The 16,688-nt window shown below is 39.7% G+C and overlaps 2 protein-coding genes and 3 pseudogenes across 2 annotated transcripts in view; 3 read left to right on the top strand and 2 right to left on the bottom strand.

Annotated features, from left to right (window-relative positions):
• The window catches only part of LOC108613386 (uncharacterized), a 110,474-nt gene that overhangs the window by 77,463 nt on the left and 16,323 nt on the right, over nucleotides 1-16,688 (bottom strand). The window lies entirely within an intron of this gene.
• On the top strand, nucleotides 7,264-8,234 carry Jon65Aiii (Jonah 65Aiii). Its single transcript, XM_018008301.2, has 2 exons — nucleotides 7,264-7,558; nucleotides 7,622-8,234. Exons 1-2 carry the CDS (start codon nucleotides 7,299-7,301, stop codon nucleotides 8,184-8,186), a joined length of 825 nt encoding a protein of 274 aa, XP_017863790.1. The 5' UTR covers nucleotides 7,264-7,298; the 3' UTR covers nucleotides 8,187-8,234.
• LOC149268928 (serine protease 1 pseudogene) lies at nucleotides 12,606-13,453 on the top strand (annotated as a pseudogene).
• LOC149268927 (serine protease 1 pseudogene) lies at nucleotides 14,154-14,993 on the bottom strand (annotated as a pseudogene).
• LOC149268926 (serine protease 1 pseudogene) lies at nucleotides 15,483-16,332 on the top strand (annotated as a pseudogene).

The raw sequence follows: 16,688 nt of genomic DNA, 5'->3' as shown, positions 1-16,688 counted from the left end.
GGATGTGGAGGGTATGCAAAGTACATGTTTAGATGACTAGCATTTGAGTAGCTTTTAGTGAATTCAAGCAGAAAAATATATACAAAACAATAAACCGAAATCACAACAAAAGCAAGCACACACCCACACTCGAGCGACTGGAAAGAAGAATATTGGCAAACAAAATGTTCATAAGCCATAAAGCATTTGCCTCGACGCAGATGCTAAAAAAGGAGAAAGAACAGCACAAATAAAAATGAATATTTCCATGCTAAAATTTGATGAGTAGTTGTTATATTTTATGTAACAAGAAAAGCAGCAATATTAACAAAAAACAAGTAAGAAGACTCTAGTCGAGACTGCTCGACTAGGAGATACCCTGAACCCTCTAAGCTGATACTCTAATCATTCTGCACTTCTTTTATGCACACATACATACACATGCATCCACACGCACGCATAAGCCTGCGCTCTGCTAACTGCGCAGTAAGCAGCGACTGCGCTTGGGTTGCGCTGCAGTGTGGGCAATCTTATGAGAATTTAGTTGTCGAAAAATTTCTTTTGTAGACATACGATCTTAATAAAACTTTCAGAGTGTAATCGTATGGTGAATATGTGTGTACATTCCAAAGCACAAGTCTCTAGTACTTGAAATGCAAATTGCAAATTGCAAATTTTACAAATTGATGGAGAAGGGGGAGTGGTATCCAAAATCTGTAAATTGCAAAATCTTTGTTTCCATTAACTTTATATACAACGCAAATGAAGTCTCCAGGTCTAAAAGTGTTCAAATTAGGCTGAAAAAACAATGTCGATTTTTCGCTTATTCTCGATAAAAAACTTATCGGATGAGTTATCGAAAAAATAAGATAAACTTGTACTGCCTATGGTATACACGTTTATGCATGCCGAATTTCAGCTTTCTAGCTCTTATATCTTCTGAGATCCTTTTGCTCATACGGAAGGACAGACGGACAGGGCTATATCGACTCAGCTCGTCATCCTGATCAAGAATATATATACTTTTTACCCTGATTTCCCATTTTCAATGGGTTCAGGGTATAAAAAAAAAGTGAAAGGGAATATGAATATGCATACAAAAATATGAAGGCACAATAATAAAATCGTGACGAAGGGTTTTACTATGCGTACATATATGAATAAATATATATAATAATATAATAGCTGGAAACGCGCAACAGCTCTATGAAAATATTTAATATTTGCTATTTGCATGAACTTGCCTGGCAGAAATACACAAGAGAAAATCCTTCGAAATAGGAAATTGCAATTTGGATCCTTGCCAAAAAAAAAAAAAAAAAAAAAAACAAGTAAGAAGGCTCCAGTCGAGACTGCTCGACTAGGAGATACCCTGAACCCTCCAAGCTGATATTCTAATCATTCCGCACTTCTTTTATGCACACATACATACACATGCATCCACACGCACGCATAAGCCTGCGCTCTGCTAACTGCGCAGTAAGCAGCGACTGCGCTTGGGCTGCGCTGCAGTGTGGGCAATATTATGAGAATTTATTTGTTGAATAATTTCTTTTGTAGACCTACAATCTTAATGAAACTTTCAGAACGTAATCATAATGTTCAAATGTATGTACATTCCAAAGCACAAGTCTCTAGTACTTGAAATGCGTTTTTTACAAATTGGGGGCGAAGGGGGCGTGGTATCCAACATCTGTAAATTACAAAATCTTTGTATTCATTAACTTTATATACAACGCAAATTTGAAGACTCCAGGTTTAAAAGTGTTCAAATTAGGCTAAAAAAAACAAAATCAAATTTTCGATTATTCTCGATAAAAAAGTTATCGGATGATTTATCGAAAAAATAAAGCAAACTCGTACTGCGTATGGTACTCACGAGTATGCATGCCAAATTTCAGCTTTCTAGCTTTTATAACTTCTGAGATCGACGCACTCATACGGACGGACGGACGGACGGACGGACGGACGGACGGACGGACGGACGGACGGACGGACGGACGGACAGACGGACAGGGCTATATCGACTCAGCTCGTCGCGCTGATCAAGAATATATATACTTTGTGGGGTCTGCCACGCCTCCTTCTGCCCGTTACATACTTTTTCACAAAACCATTATACCCTGATTTCCCATTTTCAATGGGTTCAGGGTATAAAAAAAAAAGCTGGCAAAAATAAAGAAGGAAAAGCACAATCATATCCATTTATACGCTCTGTCACAATCATTTTGCATGCGCCAATAAGCCTGAGCAGTATCTCAGGACTGGGACACGTATTTGTCTCGCTATTCCTTTACAATCGATGCCAGCAAATCCTTCAATTTCGCAAAGCGCAGTCCAATATCCAAATGTCGAGTAGGCAAGAAAACACAATAAGAAATATATATATAAGAATTGAAAATGAAACAAATGTGTGTGTGTACAAATAAAATGGAAAGTCGAAAGCAAAGCTATCGAAACAGATTTGTTTATATGCAGCTTTAGATATACATACATTTATGTTTATTCAACGAGAACTTTTCATATGCAAATAGTCAGCTTATTAACTCAAAATGGTGAAGTGGCTAAACGTAAAATGAGAAGCTCTCAGAAATTGTTATACCCCGCTATGTCGACGACAATGCCCACATGTATAAAATATAAATAAAAGGTAATGCCAACCACTTTATTTTCTGACAAACACAGTTGACAAGATTGTCACCATAATTTATTAGCAACTCTTCCTAATGATGATTTCGTTCAGCTCAAGCAGCTGTTCCAATAAAACTTTTTCAATACAGAGCCCGAAAATACAACGCAAACCAGAGACAAGTGCAGGCGAACAGACCTTTTATATATATACATGCATGAGAGCAAATAATGTGCAACAACAAAGTGCTGCAAAAAACTTAAAAAAAAAACGCATTCATACCCGTTAGAGTAGGAGCAAGATATGCGGTGGCAGCTTAAAGACTGGAAGACTATGTTGACAAACTCATTGACAAACTCGTCCAGTGCTACACGCAATGATTAATGAAAGAAGCTGACGCTGAAAGCCGAACAGACATCTCACAATTTTTGAATTATAGCCGGAACTGCAACTGGCTATTTAATGTGACAATGTGATAAGTCATCAACGAAATGTCGGACAGGTCGGGTGACTGCTACCGCCCATGCTGCTGTATCAGACAGCTGCCATTAATTTTGGCTATTGACCACAAGCTAAGCCCAGGCAACTGGCAGCTGGCAATGATTTCATGACAATTTAACGCAACTGTGCAAACTTTTTCATATGCGAACAACAATGAGCGCCCCATGGCCATGACAATATTATAAAGAGAGAAGCAACTCGAGTAAGGACTATATGTTTGGGCGGGACCAAACGTAATCGATGCGGCTAACATTAGAAAGTTTTCCTGTGTGCTCTGCTCCAGCACAACAGCCAGCAGCAGCAGCATTTCGAGTGCGTCTTTTTCTTGGTCTCGTAGCCCCTTTTTTATCGTCTGTGTTGGTTTATCATCTCCTGTTAACTTTTCGAAATTTTATTGCTGAAATCTTGTCTGTCGTTGTCAAAGGAGTTGCTGCAAGGGAACACGTTCTATATATGGCAATATATATATATATATCAAGGATTCTTGAGCTGAGACTAGACATTGTAAGAGCAGCTATTGTTGCACGAAATACGTCGCGGAAGCGTAACCGTTTATACATTTGTCTCTTTATATTTATCGCAGAGCCAAGTGAGTATATTGATTTTGTGCAATATCCGACTGTTGTGTGTCTCTCCGATCGTCAGATTGTCTGCCTAGATGAATAACCGCAAGCATCTCAGCGAAGTGGACCTTGAAAATTATAATATAATACATACTCGAAGGTACCCAAAATTTGTAGTGTTATATTTTTAAAATACTTCGATAAAACATATACATATATATATGCTCAAGAGGCTAAACACTGCTACTGAGTCAGAGTCTTGGACTTCATACTGTCCCTTGATTTGTTTTGCATTCTCAGCACGTAAAACGATTTGATTTCATTTTCCAGATTCAGCAGCCATTCGTCTGTTTTTTGCAATGAGATAGCAACATTTGGGAAAACGTTGCGAATACGGAATATATACTTGAACCACTGAGCTAATCACTGGGAATATCCGTCACTTGAAAAAAAACCAAAGCCGTCATGATTGTTAGCAAAACAATCAATTATCGTATGATCAACATTTTTATACCCTGAACCCATTGAAAATGGGAAATCAGGGTATAATGGTTTTGTGAAAAGTATGTAACAGGCAGAAGGAATCATCGCAGACCCCATAAAGTATATATATTCTTGATCAGGACGACGAGCTGGGTCGATATAGCCCTGTCCGCCTGTCCGTCCGTATGAGCAAAAGGATCTCAGAAGATATAAGAGCTAGAGAGCTGAAATTTGGCATGCATACTCGTGTATACCATAGGCAGTACAAGTTTGCTTTATTTTTTCGATAAGTCATCCGATAGCTTTTTATCGAGAATAATCGAAAAAACTACTTGGTTTTTTCAGCCTAGTTTGAACAATTTTAAACCTGAAGACTTCAAATTTGCGTTGTATATAGAATTAATGGACACAAAGATTTTGTAATTTACAGATTTTGGATACCACGCCCTCTTCGCCCCCAATTTGTAAATTTGCAATTTGCAATTTGCATTTCAAGTACTAGAGACTTGTGCTTTGGAATGTACACACATTTTAACCATATGATTACGCTCTGAAAGTTTCATTAAGATTGTATGTCTGCAAAAGAAATTATTTAATAAATAAATTCTTATAATATTGCGCACATTGCATTGCAGCCCAAGCGCAGCCGCTGCTTACTGCACAGTTAGCAGAGCGCGTGCTTATAAGTGCATGTGTATGTATGTGTACATAGAAGAAGAGCAGAATGATTAAAATATCAGCTTGGAGGGCTCAGGGTATCTCCTAGTCGAGCAGTCTGGACTGGAGCCTTCTTACTTGTTTGGTTTATAACAAAGCAAAATACTGAATTTCCTATAACGTAGATAATAATCTTGTCTTTTCCTCTTTTCTGCCTACATTGAGATAAGATATTCAAGCTAACAGTTTGATAGCTTTAATTTTGGATTTAAAGTTTTTTATACTAAACGCAATTGTGATAACAAAAATATCAAAAAACAAGTAAGAAGGCTCCAGTCGAGACTGCTCGACTGGGAGATACCCTGAACCCTCTAAGCTGATATTCTAATCATTCTGCACTTCTTTTATGCACACATACATACACATGCATCTACACGCACGCATAAGCCTGCGCTCTGCTAATTGCGCAGTAAGCAGCGACTGCGCTTGGGCTGCGCTGCAATGTGGGCAATATTATGAGAATTTATTTGTTGAATAATTTCTTTTGTAGACATACGATCTTAATGAAACTTTCAGAGGGTAATCATAATGTTCAAATGTATGTACATTCCAAAGCACAAGTCCCTAGTATTTGAAATGCGTTTTTTACAAATTGGGGGCGAAGGGGGCGTGGTATCCAAAATCTGTAAATTACAAAATCTTTGTATCTATTAACTTCATATACAACGCAAATTTGAAGTCTCCAGGTTTGATAGTATTCTAATGAGGCTGAAAAAACAAAATCAATTTTTCGATCATTCTCGATAAAAAAGTTATCGGACGATTTATCGAAAAAATAAAGCAAACTCGTACTGCGTATATTACACACGAGTATGCATGCCAAATTTCAGCTCTCTAGCTCTTGTAACTTCTGAGATCGACGCACTCATACGGACGGACGGACGGACGGACGGACGGACGGACGGACGGACGGACGGACAGACGGACAGGGCTATATCGACTCAGCTCGTCACGCTGATCAAGAATATATATACTTTGTGGGGTCTGCCACGCCTCCTTCTGCCCGTTACATACTTTTTCACAAAACCATTATACCCTGATTTCCCATTTTCAATGGGTTCAGGGTATAACAAGTATGAAAGCTCTAGTCGAGACTACTCGACTACGAGATCTCATAAACCCTTCGCACGCACGCATAAACACGCATTGGCAGCAGTTATGGCTTACTATGGGAACCTTATTGTTTAATAATGAAACTTTCAGATTATGATTATAACATAGATTTGCATGTATTTGCCAAAGAACAAGTCTCTAGTAGTTGAAATATGCCTTTTACAAAGGTGAGGGTGAAGGGGTGAATATAGGGTGGGGGGTAAATTTTAACAAAACCCGAAATTGTATAAAATGCATCTATATATATTTAAAATTTGGACACTCTAGCTTTAAAGCGCCCTGATCAAGAATATATACACTTTGGGGGGTCTGCTACGCCTTCTTCTGCCTGTTACATACATTTCAAGAAAACCATTATACCATGATTTCTCATTTTCAATGGGTTCGGGGTATAAAAAATAAGTAAGAAAGCTCGAGCCAAAACTGCTCGACTACGAGTTCTTTGGGGACGGACAGACAGACGGACAGGACTAAAACGCCACAGTTCGTCGCCCTGATCAAGAATATATATACTTTATGGGGTCTGCCACGCCTCCTTCTGTATGTTACATACATTTCAACAAAACAAATATACCCTAATTTCCCATTTTCAATAGATTCACTAAGATTCAAATAATAGAGACTTGTGGTTTGGCAAATGCACGCATTTTAATGATACAATCACTATCTAAAAGTTTTATGAAGAAAGTCCATAGAAAGTCTATAGTTCATTTCAATAGGTTCACTAAGATTCAAATAGTAGAGACTTATGCTTTGGCAAATGCTCGCATTTTAATGAACTATCTAAAAGTTTGAAGAAGTTTGAAGAAAGTTCATCCACTAAAAAAAAATTATTAAACAATTAATTTCCCATAGTAAGTCGACACTGCAGCCGATCCGTGTATATCATATCAGTTCCTCGAAAGGTTTAGGGGATCTCGTAGTCGAGCAGTCTCGACTAGAGCTTTCTTACTTGCTTTTTAAAAACTTTATTTATTATTTTATATTTTAATTCTCATAAGCGTAAATCAGTCAGATAGTAATCTTTTCGTTCTGTCGCCGTCATAAATAGAAATCAGTTAGAACCTTTTAAGTGTCGCACGTTTACCGTCCGGCCCACAGCTCGAGTGGTGTCAATTTTTGTGGCGTGTGATTTGTAATCTAAGTAACTTAATAGTTAAGAATAGATATGACGGTGTCCATAGGCAAATCTTAAGAGTTTCATGGATCTTGAGCAAAATACAATCGCAAACGCTCTTTACCATTTGATAACAAGCTGGCTATAAAATGCGAAGAATGGCCAGTGAAAATTCATTCGTTCGACAACAATCATTATGAAAGTGTTTGTAGTTCTTGCCTTGGCTATTGCTGCCGCCTCTGCTGGTGTTGTACCACAAGGTGCACCCATGCATCCCCGTGATTTGCCCAATGTGCCCTCAATTGAGGGACGCATAACCAACGGCAAGACTGCCAATGAGGGCCAGTTCCCCTACCAGGTGGGACTTAGCTTCTCTAGCTCTAGCGGTAGTTGGTGGTGCGGTGGCTCCATCATTGGTAACGAGTATGTGCTGACAGCCGCTCACTGCACCAGCGGGTAAGTGTTTCCATCTGAAATGTAGTCATTCCACAAAGCTTATTCTATTTTACCTGCCTGTAGTGCATCCTCGGTGACCATCTACTACGGCGCTTTGGTCCGCACCAACGCCAAGCTGATCCAGACCATCTCCAGCTCCAACTTTAAGCAGCACACCAGCTTCAACTCGATCACTCTGGCCAACGATATCTCGCTGATCAAGACCCCATCCGTTGCGTTCACTGCCTACATTAACAAGGTTTTGTTGCCACCAATTGCCAGCAGCTACTCCACCTATGCCGGCCAGAAGGCTACAGCCTCCGGCTGGGGCAAAACCTCCGATAGCGCTTCCGGTGTCACTAACACCCTGCAATACCAGACCTTCGAAGTTATCTCTGTTGCGCTTTGCCAGTCCACTTATGGCTCCCTCGTAGCCTCCGCCAAGGTCATCTGCATTGCCACCCCCAACAAGTCATCCACCTGCCAGGGTGATTCCGGTGGCCCATTGGTCCTGGACAGCACTGGTCGCTTGATTGGTGTCACTTCCTTCGTCTCCAGCTCTGGCTGTCAATCTGGCCTTCCTTCTGGCTTCACCCGTGTGACCAGCTACTTGGACTGGATCAAGACCAACTCCGGCATCTCCTACTAAATTCGTTTTCAAAATAATCCACAATAAACTGAGCTCCATATAAAACAAGTTTTCCTTCTGAGCTTTAAATTTTTATACCCTGAACCCATTGAAAATGGGAAATCAGGGTATAATGGTTTTGTTGAAATGTATGTAACAGGCAGAAGGAGGCGTGGCAGACCCCACAAAGTATATATATTCTTGATCAGGGTGACGAGCTGAGTTGATTTGGCCCTGTCCGTCTGTCTGTCTGTCCGTCTGTCCGTATGTTTGAACGCGTCGATTTCCGAAGATATAAGAGCTAGAGACTTCAAATTTTTTGTAAAATGTTCGCTTTGTTATCATTAAAAATCGATAACTCATCCCGATCTTTTCTTATCGATAAAAAAACCTTATCAAAAACCAGTTTTAAAATTATATCTTCTCCACTTTTATTCCTAGAGTCTCCAAATTTTTTATATATGCTTATATGCAATTTATACAATTTCGGTTTTTGTTAAAATTTACCCCCCACCTCTAAATTCACCCCCTCACCCTCACTTTTGTAAAACGCGTATTTCAAATACTAGAGACTTATGCTTTGGCAATTACATGCATATTCATGTTATAATCATAATCTTGCCAGTCCACTTATGGCTCCCTCGTAGCCTCCGCCAAGGTCATCTGCAATGCCACCCCCAACAAGTTATCTACCTTCCAGTGTGATTCTGGTGGCCCATTTGTCCTGGACTGCACTGGTCGCTTGATTAACAATAAACTGAGCTCCATTTAAAAAAGTTTTCCTTCTGAGTTTTAAATTTTGGATAATTTTCAACTTATTCACTATAACATTAACAGGTACGAAAGCTGTAGTCGAGACTGCTCGACTACAAGATCCTCTGAACCCTTCGAGCAAGTGATATTTTAATAATATTTTGCGTCTTTCTGCTTACACAAGAGATACCCACTCACAGGACCATATATAGGCACGCACGCATAAACACGGCTGCAGTATCGGCTTACTATGGGAACTTAATTGTTTGATAACTTTTCGTGTGGATGTACTTTCTTTATTAGAGGGGATGGATATAGGGGCAGGGGGTAAATTATAACTACAATCGAAATTTTATAAAATACATATAAAATTTGGCGACTCTAGTTTTAAAGATTTTACAGATATAATTAAATCGCTTATTTTCGATATTGTTTTTAATGGATAAAAAAATAACGGGAAAAGTTATCGATTAGTGGAGATAAACTCGATATCTGGGCTATATGTACGGACATTTGAAAAAAAAAAAAATCTAGTCTCTAGCTCTGATATCTTCTGAAATCGACGAATTCAAACATACGGACAGGCGGACGGACAGGGCCAAATTGACTCAGCTCGTCGCCCTGATCAAGAATATATACTTTATGGGGTCTACCACGCCTCCTTCTGCCTGTTACATACATTTCAAGAAAACCAATATACCCTGATTTCCCATTGAAAATGGGTTCAGGGTATACAAATGAAATGTATGAAAATCTGATGCCAAGAAGCGGGCTATAAAATATTAAACTCGAAAAGAAATGGAAAAACATATTAGACGCAACACCTAAAAGCAGAATTAATAGAATAGTTTAAAAAGTTCTTATATGTATGCTTCAAAATATACAGAACGATTTGATTTGCCAAATCAATGATCCATTAAAACAAATTAGAAACAAGTAAGAAGACTCTCGTCGAGACTGCTCGATTAGGAGGTACCCTGAACCCTCCAATCTGATATTCTAATCACTGTGCACTTCTTTTCGGCACACATACATACAGACGCACGATAATAAAATACTGAGAGTAGTTATCGATATTTAGAGAAAAACTTGATATGCGCGTGATATACACGGACCTAGGAAAACAAATTTCAAGTCTCTAGCTCTTATATCTTCTGAGATCGACACGTTCATACATACGGACGGACGGACAGACAGACGGACAGGGCCAAATCGACTCAGCTCGTCGCCCTGATCAAGAATATATATACTTTGTGGGGTCTGCCACGCCTCCTTCTGCCTGTTACATACTTTTAACAAAACCATTATACCCTGATTTCCCATTTTCAATGGGTTCAGGGTATAAAAACTGATCATACAACACGTGTTATTATAATTTATTTATCAATTAATTAAAATGTTAAATTTTTTTTATTATACCCTAAACCCATTGCAAATGGGAAATCAGAGTATAATGGTTTTGTTGAAATATATATAACAGGCAGAAGGAGGCGTGGCAGACCCCACAAACTCTATATATTCTTGATCAGGGCGACGAGCTGAGTCGATTTGGCCCTGTCCGTCTGTCTGTCCGTCTGTCCGTCCGTCCGTCCGTCCGTATGTTTGAACGCGTCAATTTCCGAAGATATAAGAGCTAGAGACTTCAATTTTTTTTAAATGACCGTATATACAGCGCAGACGTCGAGTTTGCTTTTAAAATTCGATAAATCATCCCGTTATATTTTTATCGAGTAAAAACATTCAAGTTCAAGTTAGATGCCACTATAGCTAATTGTGAATGATGTTTCATTTTTTTAAATTTCTAAAATATTCAATATAATATGTAGATCATATGCTGAAAGTTTCATTAAATTCCTTTCAGTCAAAAATTAATAAAAAATAGTCAAATATTTGGCCAATTAACAAGCACACGTGCAGCAGCTACAACAGAATCGTATGCGTGTGCGCACATACATACATTCAAACTTCTTCTAAAACATTCTTTGAATCACATCAGCTGTTAGTTTGGTTTAGTTTTGGTAGATGGCGCTGATGCAGTGAACCTATTTCAGTTTTGCCAGCACCGCTTCCAGAAGTGAGGTGGCGCAGTGTGTTAGCGGCATGACGCTCGATCGAGAAGTCGCGATTCGAATCCCGATCGGTGCAGCTGATGTTAATATTTTTTAATTGTTTCAAAATATTTTTATATTTTAATAAATGAGTTTTGTACTTCATTTATATATTTAAAAACATCGAAATTGAAATTTTAGCCATACTAATTGAGCATTTTTATTAGTTGGGTTCAGGGTAGTATCTAGCCGAGCACTCTCGACTAGATTTTCTTACTTGTTTTAATATAATGTGTTGTGTTTTAATAGGTTTCAAAAGTAACCCTCCATGATCAAATGAAACTGACTTAGAGTCTCTAAATACCCGCCACCTTGACAAAGTTCTTAAACATATGAACAAATTTTATTAAAGCCACACATTTTTATATATTCAAGTTAGTAAAGGTTCCTTAATCGAAAGAAAAGCGCACTCATAATAATTCAAATACTTATTGGACAATATGTATTAAAATAAAAGTCACAACTTTCAAAGCTGAATAGACAAATTTATTATTTATGGACAAAAGGCTCAGATAAGACTTAATATTAAAATTAATAATAACAAGTAAGAAAGCTCTAGTCGATACTGCTCGACTACGAGATACCCTGAACCCTTGGAGTAATAGCTATTTCAATAATTTTTCGCGTCCTTCAGCTTACATAAGAAACAGGCACCCACACACACACGCTCGCACGCACACACAAGCATACATACATACACAAACACACACACGCTCGCACGCACACACAAGCATACATACATACATACATACACACACACACACACACACACACACACATACACATAAACATTAACACACAAATACACACACACAACCATAAACACGCATGGGCGGCAGTGTGCGCTTACTATGAGAACTTAATTGGTTATTAACTTTTTTTGTGGACGTACGATCTTCATGAAACTTTCAGATTATGATTATAACATGGATATGCATGTATTTACCAAAGCACAAGTCTCTAGTATTTGAAATACGCCTTTTACAAATGTGATGGTGAGGGGGTGAATAAAGGGGTGGAGGGTAAATTTTAACAAAAATTTAAGCAAAAAAACAAAAAATTGTATAAATTGCATATAAGCATACATAAAAAATTTGGAGACTCTAGGAATAAAAGTGGAGAAGATATAATTTTAAAACTGGTTTTTGATAAGGTTTTTTTATCGATAAGAAAAGATCGGGATGAGTTATCGATTTTTAATGATAACAAAGCGAACATTTTACAAAAAATTTGAAGTCTCTAGCTCTTATATCTTCAGAAATCGACGCGTTCAAACATACGGACAGACGGACAGACAGACAGACGGACAGGGCCAAATCAACTCAGCTCGTCGCCCTGATCAAGAATATATATACTTTGTGGGGTCTGCCACGCCTCCTTCTCCCTGCTACATACATTTAAACAAAACCATTATACCCTGATTTCCCATTGAAAATGGGTTCAAGGTATAATAAAAAAAAAATTTAACATTTTAATTGAACTGAAGGAATATTTATGAGCCTTCTGACGAACAGATAAGACACAGCAAAATCGCATTTCCATCCAGATAACGTTAGTATAAAAAGCCGTTGAAAAACTTCACAAACCACAAGTTGAATATTCGTCATGAAGGTGTTGATAACTATTCTGGCATTGGCTGTTGTCTCTGCCTCGGCATTCGAGGAGGTCGTCCATCCCAAGGACCTTGCAAAAGTCAACAAGATCGAAGGTCGCATTACCAATGGCTACCCAGCCTATGAAGGTAAAGCTCCGTATACTGTTGGCTTGGGCTTCAGCGGCGGATGGTGGTGCGGTGGCTCCATCATAGGTCACACCTGGGTGCTGACTGCCGAGCACTGCACGGGTAGCGATGTCACAGTATACTTCGGTGCCACCTGGCGCACTAACGCCCAGTTCACCCACTGGGTCAGCCGCAACGACATCATCAACCACCACAACGCTGATATTGCATTGATCCGCATTCCCCATGTGGACTTCTGGCACATGGTTAACAAGGTTGAGCTACCCAGCTACAATGATCGCTACAATGACTACAACGAATGGTGGGCTGTTGCTTGCGGCTGGGGCGGCACTTACGATGGTAGCCCATTGCCTGATTGGCTTCAGTGCGTCGATCTGCAGATCATTCACAACTCCGAGTGCCAGCGAACATATGGTTCTGGAACTGTTACCGACAACATTCTCTGTGTGCGAACTCCAGATGGCAAGTCCACCTGCGGTGGTGACTCTGGCGGCCCATTGGTCACACATGACGGCAACAAACTGGTTGGCGTGACCAACTGGGTCTCTTCTGCCGGTTGTCAATCTGGACATCCATCTGGCTTCCAGCGTGTTACCTATCACTTGGACTGGATCCGTGACCATACTGGAATTGCTTATTATTAAGCTATGGCTGCCTTACGACTTAAATAAATCATTAAAAAACTATTCGTATTAGCAATTTTTATTAACTGGTCCAAAGAAGCTGTTGTCGAAAATACTACCGATTCATAAGATGTAGGAAATTTCTAGTAACGGGTGAATGGGTAGGAGATATCTTTAAATTTTCTTAAAAATAAAATACAAAATTTGAAGAATTTAGTTCCATAATATATGAAACAATTATGAGTACAAGAATTTCGATAGTGATGACCAAAAATGTTTTCAAACAGTCTCGATTTTCGAGTCCAGATCTAGTTATCTAGCTCCTTTACGTTCTAGGATCAGCGCGAACATTCATACAGTCAGCGCGCCGTCCTGCTCTTTTATCACTTTTGTGGCCAGCTAAACCTCCTTCTGCCTAACTCGTCACCTAAAATTGAACTAAAGTCTGATTTTCCACGTTCGATAAGTTAAACTAGCTTCTTTCATAGTAACCTAGTAACACAGTAACTTTTTAAACATATGATCTACCCGAAAAAATACAGGAAAATATTTAAAATATCAATCTTCGATTCGCCAATAATCAGGCACTCAACTTGTATTAAAAGCTAGCAGAGTTAGAGCACAACTTTATTAATTGGAATTTTGATACCCCGATCCCATGAATTATGGAAAATATTACGGATTTTGAAAACATTTTCCAAAGTCACTTATAATTAACATCTGATTTCTCAATTTTTAGATTATTCAAGAAAGAATTTTGAAATATAGTTCAATGAAGTTTATTTATTGTTCAAAAAGCTTGACTAATAGTAAGCAATTCCAGTGTGGTCACGGATCCAGTCCAAGTGATATGTGACACGCTGGAAACCAGCAGGAGCCCCAGATGTGCATGAACTTGTACCAAAGTTTGTAACACCGACCAGTTTGTTACCGTCATGTGTAACCAATGGGCCGCCAGAGTCACCACCGCAGGTGGACTTACCATCAGGAGTTCGCACACAGAGAATGTTGTCGGTAATAGTTCCAGAACCATATGTTCGCTGGCACTCGGAGTTGTGAATGATCTGCAGATCGACGCACTGAAGCCAATCAGGCAATGGGCTACCATCGTAAGTGCCGCCCCAGCCGCAAGCAACAGCCCACCATTCGTTGTAGTCATTGTAGCGATCATTGTAGCTGGGTAGCTCAACCTTGTTAACCATGTGCCAGAAGTCCACATGGGGAATGCGGATCAATGCAATATCAGCGTTGTGGTGGTTGATGATGTCGTTGCGGCTGACCCAGTGGGTGAACTGGGCGTTAGTGCGCCAGGTGGCACCGAAGTATACTGTGACATCGCTACCCGTGCAGTGCTCTGCAGTCAGGACCCAGGTGTGACCTATGATGGAGCCACCGCACCACCATCCGCCGCTGAAACCAAGACCAACAGTGTAAGGTGCCTTGCCCTCGTAGGCTGGATAGCCGTTTGTAATACGGCCGGAGATATCCTTTACGTTAATAGCCTTCTCTGCAGCACCGGGCAACGCAGCGCCAGAAGCGGAGGCAGTAGCCAAAGCGAGAATAGTAAGAAATACCTTCATATTGATACGAACTGAGCATCATTAAGTTCTGCAGCTGATTTTATACAAAATTTGAGCACACGCATTTTGTTAAATTAAATGCATTATAAATTATGAAAAATTAATTATAATACCAGATAAGCGGTCACAATTTATGCAAAGTCTTTGAAAATTCATAGACAGTTGATAAAGGTATGAAAACTCAAAAAGTCATAATATTAAATGTATTATAATTTAAAATATTCCATGCACCCATATAAGAAGAATGAATATGAGGATTAGCTTATACTAACTGCATGCTAAATGCAAAACTCCACCGATTAATCGCCTTCATGGCGGTTGAATGCGCCGCCAATTTGTGTATATCAATAAATTACAAAAAAAAATAATGTAAATGATTTCCTCAATAAAAATTATCAGAGAGGATTTTATAGAACTCAAGGAATATTTATAGACTCTTAAGCGGCCTGATAAGACCTTGCATGATCGAGATTCTATCAAGGCAAATAAAGTATAAAAGGCCCTTGAACGACATTAAGAACCACAAGTTGAATATTCATCATGAAGGTGTTGATAACTATTCTGGTATTGGCTGTTGTCTCTGCCTCGGCATTCGAGGAGGTCGTCCATCCCAAGGACCTTGCAAAAGTCAACAAGATCGAAGGTCGCATTACCAATGGCTACCCAGCCTATGAAGGTAAAGCTCCTTATACTGTTGGCTTGGGCTTCAGCGGCGGATGGTGGTGCGGTGGCTCCATCATAGGTCATACCTGGGTGCTGACTGCCGAGCACTGCACGGGTAGCGATGTCACAGTATACTTCGGTGCCACCTGGCGCACTAACGCCCAGTTCACCCACTGGGTCAGCCGCAACGACATCATCAACCACCACAACGCTGATATTGCATTGATCCGCATTCCCCATGTGGACTTCTGGCACATGGTTAACAAGGTTGAGCTACCCAGCTACAATGATCGCTACAATGACTACAACGAATGGTGGGCTGTTGCTTGCGGCTGGGGCGGCACTTACGATGGTAGCCCATTGCCTGATTGGCTTCAGTGCGTCGATCTGCAGATCATTCACAACTCCGAGTGCCAGCGAACATATGGTTCTGGAACTGTTACCGACAACATTCTCTGTGTGCGAACTCCTGATGGCAAGTCCACCTGCGGTGGTGACTCTGGCGGCCCATTGGTCACACATGACGGCAACAAACTGGTTGGCGTGACCAACTGGGTCTCTTCTGCCGGTTGTCAATCTGGACATCCATCTGGCTTCCAGCGTGTTACCTATCACTTGGACTGGATCCGTGACCATACTGGAATTGCTTATTATTAAGCTATGGCTGCCTTACGACTTAAATAAATCATTAAAAAACTATTCGTATTAGCTATTTTTATTAACTGGTCCAAAGAAGCTGTTGTCGAAAATACTACCGATTCATAAGATGTAGGAAATTTCTAGTAACGGGTGAATGGGTAGGAGATATCTTTAAATTTTCTTAAATATAAAATACAAAATTTGAAGAATTTAGTTCCATAATATATGAGACAATTATAAGTACAAGAATCTCGATGGTGATGACCTAAAATGATCTAGTTATCTATCTCCTTTACGTTCTAGGATCAGCGCGAACATTCATACAGGCAGCGCGCCGTCCTGCTCTTTTATCACTTTTGTGGCCAGCTGAGCCTCCTTCTGCCTAGCCCGTCACCTAAAATTGAACTAAAGTCTGA

The sequence above is a fragment of the Drosophila arizonae genome, chromosome 4 (assembly GCF_054131065.1).
Source record: "Drosophila arizonae isolate 15081-1271.41 chromosome 4, UAZ_ARI_1.0, whole genome shotgun sequence".
Lineage (NCBI taxonomy): Eukaryota > Metazoa > Arthropoda > Insecta > Diptera > Drosophilidae > Drosophila > Drosophila arizonae.
This window is presented reverse-complemented; position numbering and strand designations above follow the sequence as displayed.